Source organism: Sus scrofa, chromosome 7 (assembly GCF_000003025.6).
Source record: "Sus scrofa isolate TJ Tabasco breed Duroc chromosome 7, Sscrofa11.1, whole genome shotgun sequence".
NCBI lineage: Eukaryota > Metazoa > Chordata > Mammalia > Artiodactyla > Suidae > Sus > Sus scrofa.
In genome coordinates this window covers 113,340,391-113,358,517 of record NC_010449.5, presented here as the reverse complement: position 1 = coordinate 113,358,517, position 18,127 = coordinate 113,340,391, and the positions used below count along the sequence as shown (strand labels likewise).

The 18,127-nt window shown below is 35.9% G+C and overlaps 1 protein-coding gene across 2 annotated transcripts in view; it reads left to right on the top strand.

Annotated features, from left to right (window-relative positions):
* TC2N (tandem C2 domains, nuclear) overlaps positions 1–18,127 on the top strand; it is a 51,849-nt gene that overhangs the window by 31,146 nt on the left and 2,576 nt on the right. For both annotated transcript variants that reach the window (XM_005656445.3, XM_001928983.6), the window contains exons 5-11: positions 910–1,001; positions 2,954–3,029; positions 4,325–4,425; positions 4,830–4,946; positions 8,405–8,596; positions 13,124–13,238; positions 15,779–15,978. In XM_005656445.3, the coding sequence (XP_005656502.1) occupies positions 910–1,001; positions 2,954–3,029; positions 4,325–4,425; positions 4,830–4,946; positions 8,405–8,596; positions 13,124–13,238; positions 15,779–15,978 (893 nt within the window). The remainder of the gene's footprint in view (positions 1–909; positions 1,002–2,953; positions 3,030–4,324; positions 4,426–4,829; positions 4,947–8,404; positions 8,597–13,123; positions 13,239–15,778; positions 15,979–18,127) is intronic.

The following is an 18,127-nucleotide window of genomic DNA, read 5'->3' as shown; positions in this document are numbered from 1 at the left end:
AATCAAGCTTCAGAAGTGATGTGATAAACATCATGACTTCTCTGTGGTATTATATCTCACATAAAAATGGAAAGATTAATGAGTTTTCTGTATTGCTAGTTCCAAGTTCCATTCTATTTGTCCTTTTTTTGAAAGAAATTTTATTTTTAGAGTTTGTATATATTTTATATAAAATCTATACATTCATAAATGCTACAAGTACTTACTATTTGTTTTCTACTCTATTCAGTGAAAATGAATTTAGAAACTAATGATGAGATTAGAAATGTAAATAAAGAAAATAGAGAATGCCTAAATGATTACAGAACTTTGCTAATTTAATATTTTAGACTCAATTATAGACCATTTTATACGTATGTGACTTGCAAAATTTTCACTATTTTTCAGGTTTTATATGTATACTGTATATATACATATACTATTTATATATTTGGCTATTTGAACCACTGAATTCAGGGTGAAGTACTGAAAGTAAAGTAGAAGTACTTAATTATTTATTTTAACGCTGTGCTAGACTATGTAATCATTAGATAGAATCGCATTCTTCAAGGACCTTGTAGTTTAGGAGGGGAACTAGAAATACAGACTAGGAATATAACAGCACATAGAATTCAATATTCATTTTTTTAGAGTACTAAGTGCTCATTAAATAGTTGAATTGCATTTAGCACAGAGGACTTATATCATTTAAATCATTCTAGGATAAAGAATTGGATAATGTAAGCAAAATGGGTGAAATCTTCCTGGTTGTTACTTGATGTGGATGTGAAAATGTGATTTGTGCTCGTTTCTGTTTCAAACAAAAGTAAAGTAATTGAAAAACCGTTTTTAAACTTCATTAGAAGGCTTTATCTCTGAAGTAGATTTGCAGATAATATTCATAAGGAATTTCCTCATGTCCCTTTGCAGTTTGTGATTTAAGGACCAACAGACTTCCCAGTTCCCCTGGACTAAGCAAGTCTATGTTTGATCTTACAAGTTCATCTCAGCGGTTCATCCAGGTAAATTGTTTATATAAATTTAATTGTATGCAATAATTTATTTTCAAGTTAAAAATTCAGATGTGTGTAATCCAGAATTACATTAGGAGCAACGTGTTATGTATCTTTTGTAGATGGATCTATTCTAATATCTAAAGAATAAACACTTGGAATTTGCCATGTGCATTATTTCAGAAAGCTCTAAAAGGCAATAGTTTCTCTCTCTTTTTTTTAATGAATCTTATTTCTCTCCTGGTTTGCACTCGGGCCATTTTGAGGAAGCTGGAAGTTAAAATGGTATAGTTAAAAGCACTTAGTGATTTAATTTTCCTTATTGAGCATAACTACTTCATTTGCAAAAATTTGTATTTCTATTGAGATGTAGAACTTTATTCATTAATATTAAGAGTGTCCCCCTATTTTTGAAATAGAGTAGAGAATTTTTTGATGTTTGAAAAATGTTTCTTTTTTTTTAGGGCTGCACTTGCAGCATATGGAAGTTCCTAGGCTAGGGCTCAGATTGGAGATGCAGCTGCTGGCCTACACTGCAGCCACAGCAACGTGGGATCCGAACTGCACCTGCGACTTGCACCACAGCTTATGGCAATGCCAGATCCTTAATCCACTGAGTGAGGCCAGGAATCAAATGTGTATCCTCATGGATAATAGTTGGGTTCTTAACCCACTGCACCACAATGGGAACTCCAAAATGTTTCTTTTTTAAATACAAATGATTATTATTTAAAAATTAGAAAATAGAATCAGCAAGATAAAAGGACAAGTCCTTATATTCTTATAACTGAGGATAAAAACACTATGAAAATATTGTTATATATACCTTTGGTCTTTTTCTTTGTGAATGTACAAATGGAAATACATTCAAATGGAAATATACTCTTTTTTTATTACTCAAATGAATTTATTACATCTGTAGTTATATGATAATCATAACAATCCAATTTCTCAGGTGGAAATATATTCTTAATAATCCTCAGTTAACTTTTTGCAGATTTAATTCTTTTTTTTTCTTTTTGGCTGTGCCTGCCATGTGAAAATTCTCAGACCAGGAATCAAACCCATGCCACAGCAGCAACCTGGACCACTGCAGTGATAACAGCAAATGCTTAACCTGCCACATCACAAGGGAACTCCAAGAATTCTTAATAGCACGAGTTTTTAAACATGTATCGGAATTATTTGAAGAGCTTATTAACACACGGATTGTAGGCCTCACCCCCAGAGCTCTTGATTCAGCAGCTCTGCACTGGGGCTTGAGTTTGTATTTCTAATGTGTTCCCAGGTGATGCTGATACTGCTGGTCAGGGGAACATTTTTTTTTTTCATGATTTTAATTTTTATTTTATTTTTTGGCTTTTTAGGGCTGCATCTGCAGCATATGAAGTTTCCCAGGATAGGGGTCTAATTGGAGCTACACCTGCTGACCTACACCACAGCCACAGCAATGCCAGATCCAAGCCTCATCAGTGACCTACACCAAAGCTCATGGCAACACCATATCCTTAACCCACTGAGCGAGGCCAGGGATCGAACCTGCAACCTCATAGTTCCTGTCCTGTTTCCACTGTGCCACAATGGGAACTCCAGGGGACCATGTTTTAATAACTGCAGCTTTACAGGTTTTTAGGTTACAGGCACTTCCAAATATGGTCTCATTTTTATTAGCACTTAAGTATGAAATAATAGTAATCTCTCCCTCCTTATTACAAAAACAAACCAAAAATAGCAAAGGCTTTCCCATATATGATCTAGTAAATTAAGTATTTAAGATTTTCCTGGTAACACCGACAAAAAGCTTTTCCCCCTTAACTATCTAAAACTGGAAAATTCTGACCAGTAACACTGGCAGAATGATTGGCACTCAGTTTGATACTAGGGTGGGTATTGGGGCATAAGTTTCAGAATCCTTAAAGTTTGATATGCAACATCTGACTAAAGAAGAATTTTATTTGTAGAGACATGATTCTTTGTCCAGTGTGCCCAGTAGTTCTTCTTCAAGAAAAAATTCTCAGGGGAGTAACAGAAGCCTGGGTAAGGAGTATTCTACTTTTTTAAATTAATTTTTATTGAAATAGAAGTTGGTTTACAATGTTAATTTCTGCTGTACAGCAAAGTGATTCACTTATATATACATATATAAAAATATATATGTTTTAAAAATATTCCTTTCCATTATGGTTTATCAGAGGATACTGAATGTAGTTCTCTGTGCTATACAGTAGGACCTTGTTTTTGCTTTTGTTCCTGTTTTTCTTTTTTAGCAGCACCCAAGGCACATACAAGTTCCCAGGCCAGGGATTGAATCTGGCTACAGCTATGACCTACGCCATAGCTGTGGCAATGCAGGTTAAAAAAAAAAACAAAACTCTAGATGATTATATCTATGTTGGCAGTGTTATTTGCATTTGAATACTCAGATGGTCCATTTTTTTAGTGTGCAGGCAAAAATTCATCTTTAAAATTAAGTATCTTTTTTTTGTTTGTTTGTTTTAAAGTATTTAATGAGGGGATTTCTAGAAGCGTGCAGTGTTAAGGCCCTATCAGTGTTATTTGGGAAAGTTTTTTTTAAACTTAAATCCCTCAGATTATAATTAGGTTAAGTTTTTAAGCCATGTGCTTTTTAATAGTATATCTTCCTCTAGCACGCCAATAAAAGCATTGAAGTGTGACTTTTTTTGTTTGTTTGTTTTTGTCCTTTTTCAGGGCTGCACCCATGGCATATGGAGGGTCCCAGGCTAGGGGTCCAACTGGAGCTACAGCTGCCACCTACGGCAGAGCCACAGCAACACAGGATCCGAGCCGCATCTGCGACCTACACCACAGCTCACGGCAATGCCGGATCCTCAACCCACTGAGTGAGGCCAGGGATCAAACCTGCAACCTCATGGTTCCTAATTGGATCCGTTTCTGCTGCGCCACAACAGGAACTCCCGAAGTGTGACTTTTGTTTTAATAAACTGACAACTTTAAAAATAGTTGCAGTATTTTTTTTTTGTGCTCTTAAAATTGAGTTGTGTCAGGGAGTTCCTGTCGCAGCTCAGCTGTAATGAGCCTAACTGGTATCCATGAAGAGGTGGGTTCAATCCCTGGCCCCACTCAGTGGGTTAAGGATATGGTTTTGCTGCAAGCTGCAGTGTAGGTAGGTCAGACATGGCTGGGATCCTACATTGCTATGGCTTCAATTTGATCCCTACCCTGGGAACTTCCATATGCTACAGGTGTGGCCCTAAAAAGCAAAAAAACAAAAAAATTGAGTTGTATCAAAGCTCAGTTGGGTCGGAAGGATTGCATACTAATTTAAACATCTTTGTCTTTTTACAATTCAGATACAATTACTCTATCAGGAGATGAAAGAGATTTGGGGAGATTAAACGTGAAAGTGTTTTATAATTCTTCAGTAGAGCAGATCTGGATCACAATTTTACAGGTAAGTTAATATAGTTCATACCAACTTTTCTTACAAAATTGAATGTTTAGACTGTAAGTTGCAAATATCTGCTGTAGCTCTCTTCTGGGAAATGGGCTAATATCTTCTTTGGAATTTGGGTTCTATGGTAGTTTGCAAAAAATAATATTTGATAAAAAATTTAAAGAAAATACATCTGTAGGTATGATGGAAATATTTTTTTTTCTTTCTTTCACCTTCAAGAAGGAAATTGATATGTCTAGACCATTACATGTCAGATTATTTTAATGTAGATGAAACAGAAGTTCTCAGTAATCTAAAGTTTACTTTTATAGTCTTTAAGTCATTTCCTCAAGAAATACATCAAATATGTGTATTGTCAGAGTCCTTTATAAAACTCAAACTCTATTTTTTGTTTTTTTTAGTGCAGAGATCTAAGTTGGCCTTCTAGTTATGGAGATACTCCTACTCTTTCTATAAAAGGAATACTAACATTGCCCAAACCAGTGCATTTCAAATCTTCAGTCAAGGAAGGCTCTAGTGTAAGTGTTTGTCTTTGAACATCTTTTTATGTTTTTGTCCTGTTTGTCACTGTAACCCACATAAAGAATTAGAATAATAAAATGTTTTGTTTTGGGGAAACTACAAATTCTGTACCCCTTGCTTTTTTAAAGACAATTTTGAGCCTCAGAAATACTTGATATTTCCTTGTCTAATATTAAGGTACATTAAAAAGAAGATATTAATCACTCAAATATATACAAGGTGGGTAATATCTAAGAAAACCATTTTCTTTTCTTATATGTAAGGAATATAAGTCTCTATATTTTCATCCCTTCTCCCCCACCCCACATTGGCTTTGAGAAATAATTCCGTGGTTGCAATGACTTCCTTTTAAATACTTTCAGTTCTCATAACTAGAAGACTTATAATCCTGAATTTAGTTACAAGTTTCTAGGTTTCACTTTAAATATATCTTCATTTCTGACTTCTGATATGAGTTGAAAGATTAGTGTTTTTTTCTATGCAAATGAAAGGTATCTTCTACAAGAACATGTTGTTGAAAAGTTAGGTGATTCCCTTTACTAATAAATGTGAAAAAAATGTGCTCTCACTACTCTAGTATTCATAGATACGGAAACTTAAGTTACATACTGCTTTCTCTTTTCTCTTTTGGCTTATTAAAATTAGGAAAATTTTACAAGCACTCTAGAACATAAAACTTTCTGAAAATTATTTTGACAATACACATTAAAACCTTAAAATAAGAGTATCATACTAATCTTAATAATAAGATTATTATTATTGAATAAGTCGGAAAGAGAAAGACAAATAGATGCTGTCACATAGGTGGAATCTAAAATACAATACAATGAACTTATTTACAAAATAGAACAAACATAGAAAACAAATTTATGATTACTAAAGGGGAAAAGGGGTGGGGGAGGGATAAATTAGTAGGAGTTAGGGATCAGCAGGCACAATCTAAATAAAATAGATGAACAACAAGGTCCTACTGTGTAGCACGGGGAACTATATTTAGTCACTTGTGATGGACCATGATGGAGGATAATGTGAGAAAAAGGATGTATGTGTGACTGGGTCACTTTGCTGTACAGTAGCAAATTGACAGAACACTGTAAACCAACTATAATGGAAAAAATAAAAATCATTAAAAAATATTTTATGTTAGATTAAGAAAAAAGGAAAATAAATCTTAAAATATTTATGCTTTTTAACATAGTATTTCTACCTGCAATTTATTTCGTAGAAATTATCTAAAATGCAAACAGTATATCTATTGAGTTTTATTGGCAGTTTTGGTCATAGGGTAAAAGCTGAAAACTATCTAAATATTTCCCATAGGGGAATTGTTGAAAAAAACTCATGGTATACCATGTGTATGTGTTTCCTATGGTTTCTGTAACAAAGTATCACAAACCGGGTAGCTTAGAACAACAAATATTTCTCTCTCACAGTTTTGGAGAAAGTCTGAAATCAAGGTGTCAGCAGGTGATCAGGTGTTGTTTCCTTCTCTACGGGAGAATCTGTTCCATCTGTTCCACGCCTCCCCCCACCCAGCTTCTGGTGATGGCCAGCAATCCCTGGTATCCCTTGGCTTCACACACATGGACATATGTCTTTCATCTACATGTGTCTCTGTGTCTTCACTTGGCTTTCTTCTTATAAGGACACCAGTCAGACTGGATTAGGAGTCTACTGCCTCCAGTATAACCTTATCTTCACTTCACAAATTACATCTTCAATAACGCTGTTTCCAAATAACTCCACATTCTGAGATACTGGGGGTTAGGACTTCAAGAACACATCTTTGCAGGGGGGACACAGTTCAAACCATAACACACCATGTAATAGAATACTAGGCAGCCGTGAAAAATGATGTTTAGGAAAAGTTTTTAAGAACATAGAAAAATATTCTTAGTAAATAAAAAGGCAGAAATCAAAATTGATGTATAAATGTTAGAATCTCACTTTAGAAAAATATGAGTTATAGAAAGTCTATATATAGAAGAGATCTTAACCCTGGTTATAATCTTGACAGTCATAGAGGAATGCTTCTTGAATTAAACAGTTTCACTTTTTGATTTTCAAATAAAACTGACTTAGGAAGAGTTAGAGGAAAATGTTCTCATGTTAAAACTTGTATGGACGGAGTTCCTGGGTTAAGGATCTGGCTCTGTCACTGCCGAGGCATGAGTTTGATTCCCAGCCTTGCGCAGTGGGTGAAGGATCTGGTGTTGCTGCAGTTGTGGTGTAGGTCACAGCTGTGGCTTAGATTCCATTCCTGGCTTGGGAACTTCTGTATGCTGTGGGTGTGGTCAAAAAACCCCCCAAAAAGCTTGCCTGGAATCTTGAAAAATTATTATTTATCAGGTTGTTTAGGAGATCCTGTTATTGCAAAGTGTGAGAAGTAAACCAACACACTTGCTTCATTTGTAAGCTCACTGTATCTGAACTTAAAAATTAAGCATTTTATGTATACTGTTTTGTTGGTGTGATCCTGTCTGTGGCTTGAGACTGAAATAAAAAGATGGCTCAGGTGGTTGGGAATTTCTCAGAAACGCAATGCTGACTATGCAGGCATAAATGATTACAACAAAAGTGAATATTTTCACACAGTATCTAAAATATTGATGTTAGTTACCCAGTAACCTGTCTTTTCAAAAGGTAAAAAAAAACAAAAAAAACAAAAAAAAAACGCCTTTTAAAAAGGATACACTAAAGTTGGAAAGAAGGAGGTTTATAAGCAGAAAATGGTCTAGTGTCAAGATGATGTTAGCTCGTGCTAAGCCAAGTTTTTAGAAATATTAAAAAGGAACAAAAAGAACATTTGGAAATAGTCTGGGCATGGAAAACACTGACTTGCTGCCTGGAGTGAACGATTCTAAGAGAAGGTGGGTCTTTAAACTCACATTTTCCTTTGTCTTCTCTGTCAAGGAGACAGATTTTCAGCTTGAAAAGAGTAGAACAAACATCACTAAAAGAGAAATCAAACCCCAAATTATATGGGAAGAACAATAGGCAAATAATAACTCCTTTAAAGAAATAAGTCACATTTCTTAACATAAGCAAGTTAGATTCTGCACACTGAGAGGGCTTGCTTGGGATGCCTGAAACACTCCTTAGCTGTTGGAGGCTGTGTTGAAGAGCAGAAAGATGCCCCAGAACCAAAGATGGAGAACACCTAATTTTCAAAAAGGGAAAAAGCTGTATTTTGGTGAACTTGGTGTTGATATCAACTAAATTCTTGACTAATTTTTTGAAATTAAAAAGGGAAGTATCCAGAATACATTTTGGAAAATCAAGTTGTGGCCACTGTCACTTTTATTTTCATTTAAAAAAAATGTTTTTTGGTGTAATAACATCAAATTTCCCTTTCCTCGATTATAAAATTATTTTGTTTATTTGGTATTGGCATATGACCCTTCTTTCAGTCATTCTACTTATGTATTTCGTATTTTCCTGATTTTTATTTTAGAATATTGAATTTATGGAGACTTTCGTATTTGCTATTAAACTCCAAAATCTACAAACTGTACGACTTGTGTTTAAGATTCAAACTCAGACTCCCAGGAAGAAAACTATTGGAGAATGCTCGCTATCACTCAGAACTCTTAGCACACAGGAAATGGATTACTCTCTGGATATATCACCACCTTCAAAAATTTCTGTAAGTAGTATAATATATGTTAAAGTATTTCACACTTTTAGGCTTATTTGGTGGGTGAATTTTTGTTTGTTGGAGTGTAACTTAAACACTCTAGAATATAGTAAAGGATCAGGAAGCTTCTCTAGAAGCAATAATAATGTAAAAGTGTAATAATGTCATCATTTAATGATTTTTTTAAAAAAATTGATAAAATGTTAACGCAGCCCCCTTTAAATAACCTTAGGGTTTTCCTTATTCTAGTACATATTTAACTAATGTTTCATACTTAAAGGTAAAAGAACCCTAAGTATGAATAATTTTAAATAATTATTTAATTTTTTAGTAATAGCTGATACTGCTAATTTTTTTAGTAGCTGATAACTTAGGAAAAGCAAGAAAAACTCTTAACTCCAAACTCAGTGAGAGATTGTCTTAAAATAGATAAGGAAATTTTAGTTGTAAGTATTGTAAGTGCTATATCTGTCCATGAATTGGGTAGAACGGAGGATCTTACAGTTGGTTTTTTTGTAAAGAACTTGATTATCCAGAGTGTTGACTGGTTTTTGAGACCTTATAATTTTATGCCAAGTGCCGGGGATACAAAGATGGATGGCTTGAAAGAAGGGCTTTCAGGCTATATTGGATCAGAGAATTTATATTGCAAGTGTGAATGTCTCATATTTTTGGCTAAAAGCAAAAATAATATACTTTGTTTCCTGTGTTGAGGAGAAAAATTGATAATTCTGTGACATTGAAAGAGCAGGACTTACATACCTATCCTTTATACAGACAACTATTTCATCATGAACAGCAGAACTTTCATGTAGAGCTAATAATTTCCTTAGTACAAAAATTTTTTACCTTAACAAATGGTAATGTAAATATGTACTTGGTAACTCAAATTTCTGTGTTGAATAATGTCAGCCTGCAGAAATGGCTGACGCTTGGGGAAACTTACCATACCACTGACCTGGTCCTGAGTGATTTAATGCTCATACCACACTTAGGAGCTCGCTGCTCTTGTTAATTGCTGTCATGGAGCCCAAGACCGCTTCTAGGTTGCCTGAGTTCATACAGCCACTTGTTGGGGAATCAGGATTTGAATAGAAGCATTCTGATTCCAGAGCCAGCATTCTTAACTCTACCATGTTGACAAAAATAATCCATAAACAATCTATAATAGGAATAGCAAAGAGTTTTATTTGAGCCAAACTGAGGACTATAGCTCAGAAAACAGCCTCTCTGAGGAACTGCTCCTGAGAAACATGGTTTTCAGTGTAGTTAGTTTTCCATCTTATCAGAACAAAGAATAAACAAATCAGAGATTCATTCCTTCATGGTTTCAAAAAAAAAAAAAGGCCAGCATGTACACAGTGAGTCAGTATGGCCTTGACAGCTGGGAAGGGAGTCTTATCATTGAAAGGGTACCAGCATTGGCATCCCAGGAAGGGAGACATTTAATCTTTATTTTTAACGTGGGCATTCTCTACTTCTGATCAGTGTGCCGTTTTCTTTAATAATTAAAACAGATGTACAATGCACATTTGATAGGTCACAAGTATGCTATTTTAATTAGCATAAAATTTGAGCTAACTCATGTATAAGCCAGAATGACTTCCCCATACCTCAATATATGAAAATATCTTTTATCAACCTTGTATTGTCCCCCTAAGAAGATATTCTTAAACATCACTAGATCATGGATTTCTCTAATTATATTTAACATTTCATCTTCAACAAGCATTCCAGGAAGGCCAAAAAATTTTTCTTTAAAAAGATGATACATTATTTAGGAATGGAGATCCTGTCTTTTATCTTCCACAGTTTTATGCTCATTAAAAATGCACTTAAGGGGAGTTCCCGTCGTGGTGCAGTGGTTAACGAATCCGACTAGGAACCATGAGGTTGCGGGTTCGATCCCTGCCCTTGCTCAGTGGGTTAACGATCCGGCGTTGCCGTGAGCTGTGGTGTAGGTCGCAGACGCGGCTCGGATCCCGCGTTGCTGTGGCTCTGGTGTAGGCCAGTAGCTACAGCTCCGATTCGACCCCTAGCCTGGGAACCTCCATATGCCGCGAAAGCGGCCCAAGAAAATAGCAAAAAGACAAAAAAAAAAAAAAAATGCACTTAAGGGAGTCCTGCTGTGGCTCAGTGGAAATGAATCCGACTAGGATCCATGAGGACTTGGGTTCAATCCCTGGCCTCGCTCATTGGGTTAAGGATCCGGCATTGCCATGAGCTGTGATGTAGGTTGCAGATGTGGCTTGGATCCCACGTTGCCGTGGCTGTGGTGTAGGCTGGCAGCTATAGCTCTGATTAGACCTGCAGCCTTGAACTTCCATTTGCTGCTTGTGACCCTAAAAATACAAAAACCAAAAAACAAAAAGAAAAAGAAAAAAATGTACTTAATATATATCTCCTAATAGATTAGATTTTTAATTTTTTGATTATTACCAGATTGAAAACTACTTAAAATAGTTTTTCATGATCTGAATTAATATATTGGAATACAAATTGGCTTTGTGAAATAACCTTGGCAAGTAAGAAATGGTACGCCCACTGCCAAATGCTGCTGCTCTCCTTTATGAGAGTAAACTCTACAACTATGTAACACTGAAAGAAGTTTTGCCATCTTTAGATGGTTTCATAAGTGTTATTATATTGTGGAAAATAATGAAATAATGAAAATAATGAGAAAATGTTATACATGTTTCCTTTGTGTTTTGTAAACAGTAAGTAGCTATTTTTTAAATGTATTCTTAAAAATGCCAAGGACAGCAACATTTTTTTTTAATTGGTAAATGTGTTGCTTTATGACTACCAAATTAGTTCATGTAAAAAGATTTATTAATCCATTCGTACTCTGATTAAAAGCAAAGCCAGTACATTGAATTATTTATTAGAATTCAGCATTTATTGCCAAAGTAGACAACTTTTATCATCATTTTAGATTTTTCAAGTTGGATGGAGTCTAACTTCAGCAGTTGATTTTATACTTAAGTGATTGATTCACTTTTCACTTTGTATCTCTTGATTTCTTAAGGCATGACCAATTCTTAAAAGTTATTTATTTAAGACTAGTACCTTTTTGTTGTTTTTTTTAAATTAAAAATTTGGGGAGGGGGCTGTACCCATGTCTGTAGAGTTCCTGGGCCACGGATCAAACCCATGCTACAGCAGTGACCTGAGCCACAGCGGATCCTTAGCCTGCTGCTCTACCAGGGAACTCCAAGGCATGATCAATTTTAAAACACAGAATATTCTGTGAACAGGAATTCCTGTTGCAGTGTAGCGGCAGCGAATTTGACTAGTATCCATGAGGATGTGGGTTCCCTCCCTGGCCTCGCTCAGTGGGTTGGGGATGTGGCATTGCCATGAGCTGTGGTGTAGGTCACAGACATGGCTCGGATCCTGCATTGCTGTGGCTGTGGCATAGGCTGGCAGTTGTAGCTCCAATTCGACCCCTAGCCTGGGAACTTCCATTTGCTGCAGGTGCAGCCCTTAAAAAAAAAAAAAAAAAAAAAAAGGAATATTTTGTGAACAAAATACCTCAGATTCAATGGCGTGTACATAAAAAGGTTCTTCTTTTAATAATCCATGTGCCAATTATCATAGAATACTGGGTGCTTATCAAATATAAAACTCTTCCTGAAGTATCAGTCGTTCTGTAGCTTTGTTGGAATCAGTACTCGCAAAGATTTTTGGGTCTGTCTACGCTGTGCCCTAGTGAGATCTGTTAACATTATGTTCTTTCTTTAATCCCATACTTACTCTTTTCAACATGTGAATAATAATATTTTTCGTGTTTGGACGACGTTATGTTTCTCTCTTTTATTTTTCACTCCAAGGACCTTGGAATTTACGTACATAATTTGGCTTGTGTGAGACGGATGACTAACTTACTTCTGCTGTTAGGCAGCAGTACTAAAGAGCACATTTTAACTTTTTCCCCTTTCTAAATCTCCTTCATTTTATTGTTTGCCTCAGGTTTTCTTTGACCTTTTCCTTGTAACTTACCACCCCATCACTTTCACTAGCTTCCTTCTTGTCAACTCTTGTCTTTGGCTTGCTTCCATTTAGCATAGTAAATCAGCTCTTAATCCACAGATCTGTACATTGTAGTAATCCCTTGTCTTCTAATTTGGGTAGCACTACCTCTGATCTCTATAACTGGAAAAATTGATGCTGTTTTTCATAGATAACACTTTTTATCATATTTCCTATGTTCTGAACAAATAATTCAATTGACTATGTTTAAGTGTTTTGAAGATGTGCTCTCTTGGTGTTTATTTTAGTGACATTTTCTTTAGTAAAATTGCTTAGAAATTTGTTTTTAATTGAAATTGTCTTTGGTCTCCCTGATTTTGAAGGATCAGTGTATGTGTAACTTAACACTATCAGAATTCATGAAACTAAGTAATAAGTGCCTCATATCGACAGAATCCCTATAACACTTAGCTTGGTGTGTCAGTAAAAAGCAATGATTAAAACATTTCTAATCTTAGTCTTGATTTTTTTTTTTTTACCAAATCACACGCTTTTAATATGCAGGTTTGCCATGCAGAACTTGAATTGGGGACTTGTTTTCAAGCGGTAAATAGCAGAATTCAGTTACAAATTCTTGAGGCACAATACCTTCCAAGCTCATCAACACCCCTGACTTTGAGTAAGTATGTCAGTGGTTCAAAGTGGAATCTTCAGAAAATACTTGTAAAAGACAGTTGTTTCCTACATTTCCTACAATGGAGATTAAAATCTTACTTTTATTATTTAACTTAAATACTTACCTTTTAGCTTAAAATTACTTTATTGGATTTCAAATTTTAGCCATTGCATCTACTTTAATCCAGTGGTCTCTTGATTCTTATCCAATTGTGACCTCTCTGTGTTTGATGCTGTTCTTTATTTAGCTCATTAATTAATACAGGTTGATTGTCCAGAGAACTGTCAGATACGTCTCATCAGCCTGGATAATTTATCCTCTCCCTAGGTCTATGCCCTTTTGTAGATACTCTCTAACTAGAAACTTAACTGTAAAAAACAAAATAAGAGTTCCCGTCATGATGCAGCAGAAACAAATCCAACTAGGAACCATGAGGTTGTGGGCTTGATCCCTGGCCTCGCTTGGTGAGTTAAAGATCTGACGTTGCTGTGAGCTGTGGTGTAAGTTGCAGACACGGCTTGGATCTGGCATTGCTGTGGCTGTGGTATAGGCCGACAGGCAACTGTAGCTCCAATTAGACCCCTAGCCCAAGAACCTCCATATGTTGCTAGTGTGGCCCTAAAAAGCAAAAAGCAAAAAGCAAAAAAAAAAAAAAAAAAAAAAAAAACCCAAAACCAAACAAAACAAAACAAAACAAAAAAACAAAACAAACAAACCCCCCCAAAAAAACAGAAAATGTCAAATACAAGCCTTGAAGCTTTTTCTGCCTTCTGTCTTTGAGTATAGCCAGGGATTCTGATATTTTGGTTGTCTAGGCATGATTCACATGGCTGCCTCTAGAGCTGAAGGTTTGAGGTCAATCCTACCTACAGGGCTAAGAGTAGGGTAAGAGTGTTCCTTTTTCCTGCTAGAAGAAGAGAAAATATCTGGAGACAGGCAGAAACAAAGGATGTCCACTATAACTACAAAGACTGGAAATAAATACAACCGAGCCCTCAATACAAGAAGCTAGAAAAACAATAGCAAACACAAAGGAAAGTAGAAGTAGGAATTAAGGCTAAAGTTAAAGTTTTTAAGTATGGAGACCACAAAACACAAAATGAAGAAAACCAAATGTTAAAGTAGGTAAACCTATAGTACTCTGGATCAGGCAAAAATAAATAAATCATGAACAAGGAAGAGAATGTAATTTCAGATTCAGAAGTGGTTCAGAAATAAATAAGAATACGATCTGTAATTATGCCAGTTTATTTGAACATCTATGTAAAATGTTTTATAAGCAAAAAATTGTTGAAATTCACTTCAGAAGAGGGAGAAATCTGAATAGAACAATAACCATGTTAAAGTAGCTACGAACTGCCTCTAATCAAAACAGCGGCCAAGACGATTTTACTGGCAGATTCTACCAAACTTTCCAGGAACACGTATTTCCTATTCTATATAAGCTGTTCCACAGCATGAAAAAAAAAAATATGAAAAAAGAAACTTGATGAGATCAGTACATTCTTGGTATCAAAACAAAGGATAGCATACACAACAAACAGCTATGGGTTCCTCTCTCTTATGTAGACAGATGAAAAAAACCATAAAATAAAAAGCAAATGAAGTCTAAGTTGGCATCAAAAGAATAAACTACCAGGACTATATAGGGTTAATTCTAGGAAGAGAGGATAAAAGTAAAAATCTATGAATGTAATTTATTTTAGTAACAGGGCGTCTTCCTTTAATCAAAGCTGCTCCTCAGGATTACCAGTGATCTCCGCTTTATAAATAATGGTCGGTCTCGGTTCTCACTCTGTGGCTCCCTCCTTTCCGAAAGCTCCCTCCTCACTTCCTTGCTGTCCGACAGTCCCAGCTTTATACCATCACTTCTCAAATAGATCGCTTTCTGCTTGAGTTGTGAGCACCATGTGTTAGAGCGGAGAGTAGGCTTAGGTGAAAAGCTGTATAAACTTGCACTCTATTTAGTGCAGTCCCGATCTTTTAGGAGTTGACGCTCCTCCAGTTTCTTTCTGCTTTTAGTCAGTGTTTAGCGTCTTGATCAATTGTTTTTAGCATTTTCCCCAGAGTTGGTGATCGTCATCTATGAGAAGGTCAGTTTACACAAGCTACTCTGCCATTACTGGAGGGTTTGCGTCTCAAATTTATTTAAAGGATAGATTTTCCCTAGGGGGCATATGTTGAACTTCTAGAGTCTCAAGCAAGCAAAGGACTTTATCTATATAAATTTGTAGATAAATTCCTCTAGCTCTCCAAAGAGTGGGCACCTCTCTTTTGTGTAATCCTTTTCGGTGTGTGCTCCTTTGCTGCTGATGGTTTTTTGTAATTACAATTCCAGTCTTTAATGGCATTCAGGTTAGAGGAAGATTACATTCATTTGAGGTTATAGTAGTTATCTGTAAAGTATGGTAATAATTATAAAGTTTACTAGAGGTGTTTTCTCTTTGAAAGCTCATCAGATCTTTATTTATATTTTTATAACATAATATATGGATGTATATGGCATTTACAATTTTTATATAGCAAGATTTCTCATTCTTTAGGTTTTTTTGTGAAGGTGGCAATGTTTAGCTCGGGAGAGTTGATTTATAAGAAGAAGACACGGTTACTGAAAGCCTCCAGTGGAAGAGTAAAGTGGGGAGAGACTATGATTTTTCCACTTATACAGAATGAAAAAGAAATTATTTTTCTCGTTAAGCTTTACAGCCGAAGCTCTGTAGGAAGAAGACACTTTGTGGGGCAGGTTAGTAAGGAATTTTTGTCTCGCATTCTTTCCTTGCATTTTTTATGCATTTAAGCAGCTGGATAACATTGAAATAGGATAGACTTCTTCAGCATCATAAATTAAAATTCAGTGGTACCACAAAAATCAAATTTTGTCAGACTTTTTGCTTTAATAGAAAAATATTTGGAATTTCTGAGCAATCTATTTCTTATCTTTTTTTTTTTTTTTCCAGTCTTTTGTCTTTTTAGGGCCGTACCCGTGGCATGTGGAGGTTCACAGGCTAGGGGTCTAATTGGAGCTACAGCTGCTGGCCTACACCAGAGCCACAGCAACGCCAGATTCTGCAATCTACACCACAGCTCATGGCAACGCCGGATCCTTAACCCACTTAGTAAGGCCAGGGATCAAACCCGCAACCACATGGTTCCTAGTCAGATTCGTTTCTGCTGCGCCACGATGGGAACTCCAGGCTTCTTATCTTTTTTTTTTTGAGCTTTTAAACTTTAAAAACGATAAGAAAGATCAGTTTTTCAGTACTTCTGACTTGTATTTCAATCAAAATTTTTAAGGCTGCTAATATCCAACTTAACTTTATTCTAGGTTATGTTCAATTTAATATTTAACTCTGTATCCTGTTAGCTGAATTGTGTTAGATTTAAATTCCTAGAAAACATCAATTTTAAGTGGTTGTGATATTATCTAGTCAATATTGGTGACCAGATATTTAAAAATTCTTAGTAATTTGTTTAAGACGACATGATACTTGCTTCCTTACCAATCCTGTAGTTCTTTTCTTTTCTCTTAGTGGGTTAATGGTAGCTGTACATTATCTTTTACCTTAATTACAATTGTTTGGCTCACATTTAAATTCCCAAATCTGTATTTTTGGTTTAAAAGCTTCTTCCTGACAAGTTGTTATTAATAGTCTACATGAAATCTTCATCTTATTTGTGAATTTTCAAAGATTGATATTAATTCTCATTTACTATATTCTAACTAAAATATTTGTTAAAATAGTATAATTTTGTTGCTCTTCATTTATTCTTATATGGAATAAAGTTTGACTCAAGAATTCATCTTTTTTTTTTTTTTTTGTCTTTTGTTGTTGTTGTTGCTATTTCTTGGGCCGCTCCCTCGGCATATGGAGGTTCCCAGGCTAGGGGTCGAATCGGAGCTGTAGCCACCAGCCTACGCCAGAGCCACAGCAACGCGGGATCCAAGCCGCGTCTGCAACCTACACCACAGCTCACGGCAACGCCGGATCGTTAACCCACTGAGCAAGGGCAGGGACCGCAACCTCATGGTTCCTAGTCGGATTCGTTAACCACTGCGCCACGACGGGAACTCCCAAGAATTCATCTATTTAGCATGCTTTTCAAAGTTGTGAGGCCAATGATGTGAATTCAGTTAAAGTTTTCCTATATCATCAAGCCTCAGCTAATGTATGAACAGAAGAGGAGATTTTCTTGATAACCAGTGATTTTCAAGATACATTTTTTTGGTGATTCCACCTTCTTGGTTGAGGTTTTAGTTGATAATAATTGTGGCAAAGTTCCTGTTAGTCAACTGTTCCCTCTGGCTTCTCTGGTAGCCTCAAGGAGCCACCATGAGTGGGGTCAAGGTTTCTCACTCTGTATCAGCAAAAGCACTCCCATGTTATCTGTTTTATGTATTGGGGTTCTTCGTAAGATTTTATTTGAAGGAAACGTTCTGTAGACCACGAAATTAAGAATAAAAAATGAAAACCAAACCTTTTTTGAGTGGCCTGTTCCAATTTCTTTATTTAAAAGAATTAGAAACTGAGTCTCAAAGAAATTAACTCCCAAGTAACAGCATTAGTGCTATAGCTTAGCTCGAGCTGAGTTGAGAATTCAGGTTTTGTGTTTCCTGGTTTATCTTGCCTTGCCACAATGATATGTAACCATTGTGTTATCTTATATTTGCGTAATGCTTTACGGTTTTCCCAAGTTCATTCCCAGTTCATCTATTATCTAAAGTTACTTAAATGGGAGTTCCCATCATGGCTCAGCGGAAAGGAATCTGGCTAACATCCATGAGGATGCAGGTTCAATCCCCGGCCTTGCTCAGTGGGTCAAGGATCCAGCGTTGCTGTGGCATAGGCAGGCAGCTGCAGCTCCAATTTGACCCCTAGCCTGGGAACCTCCAT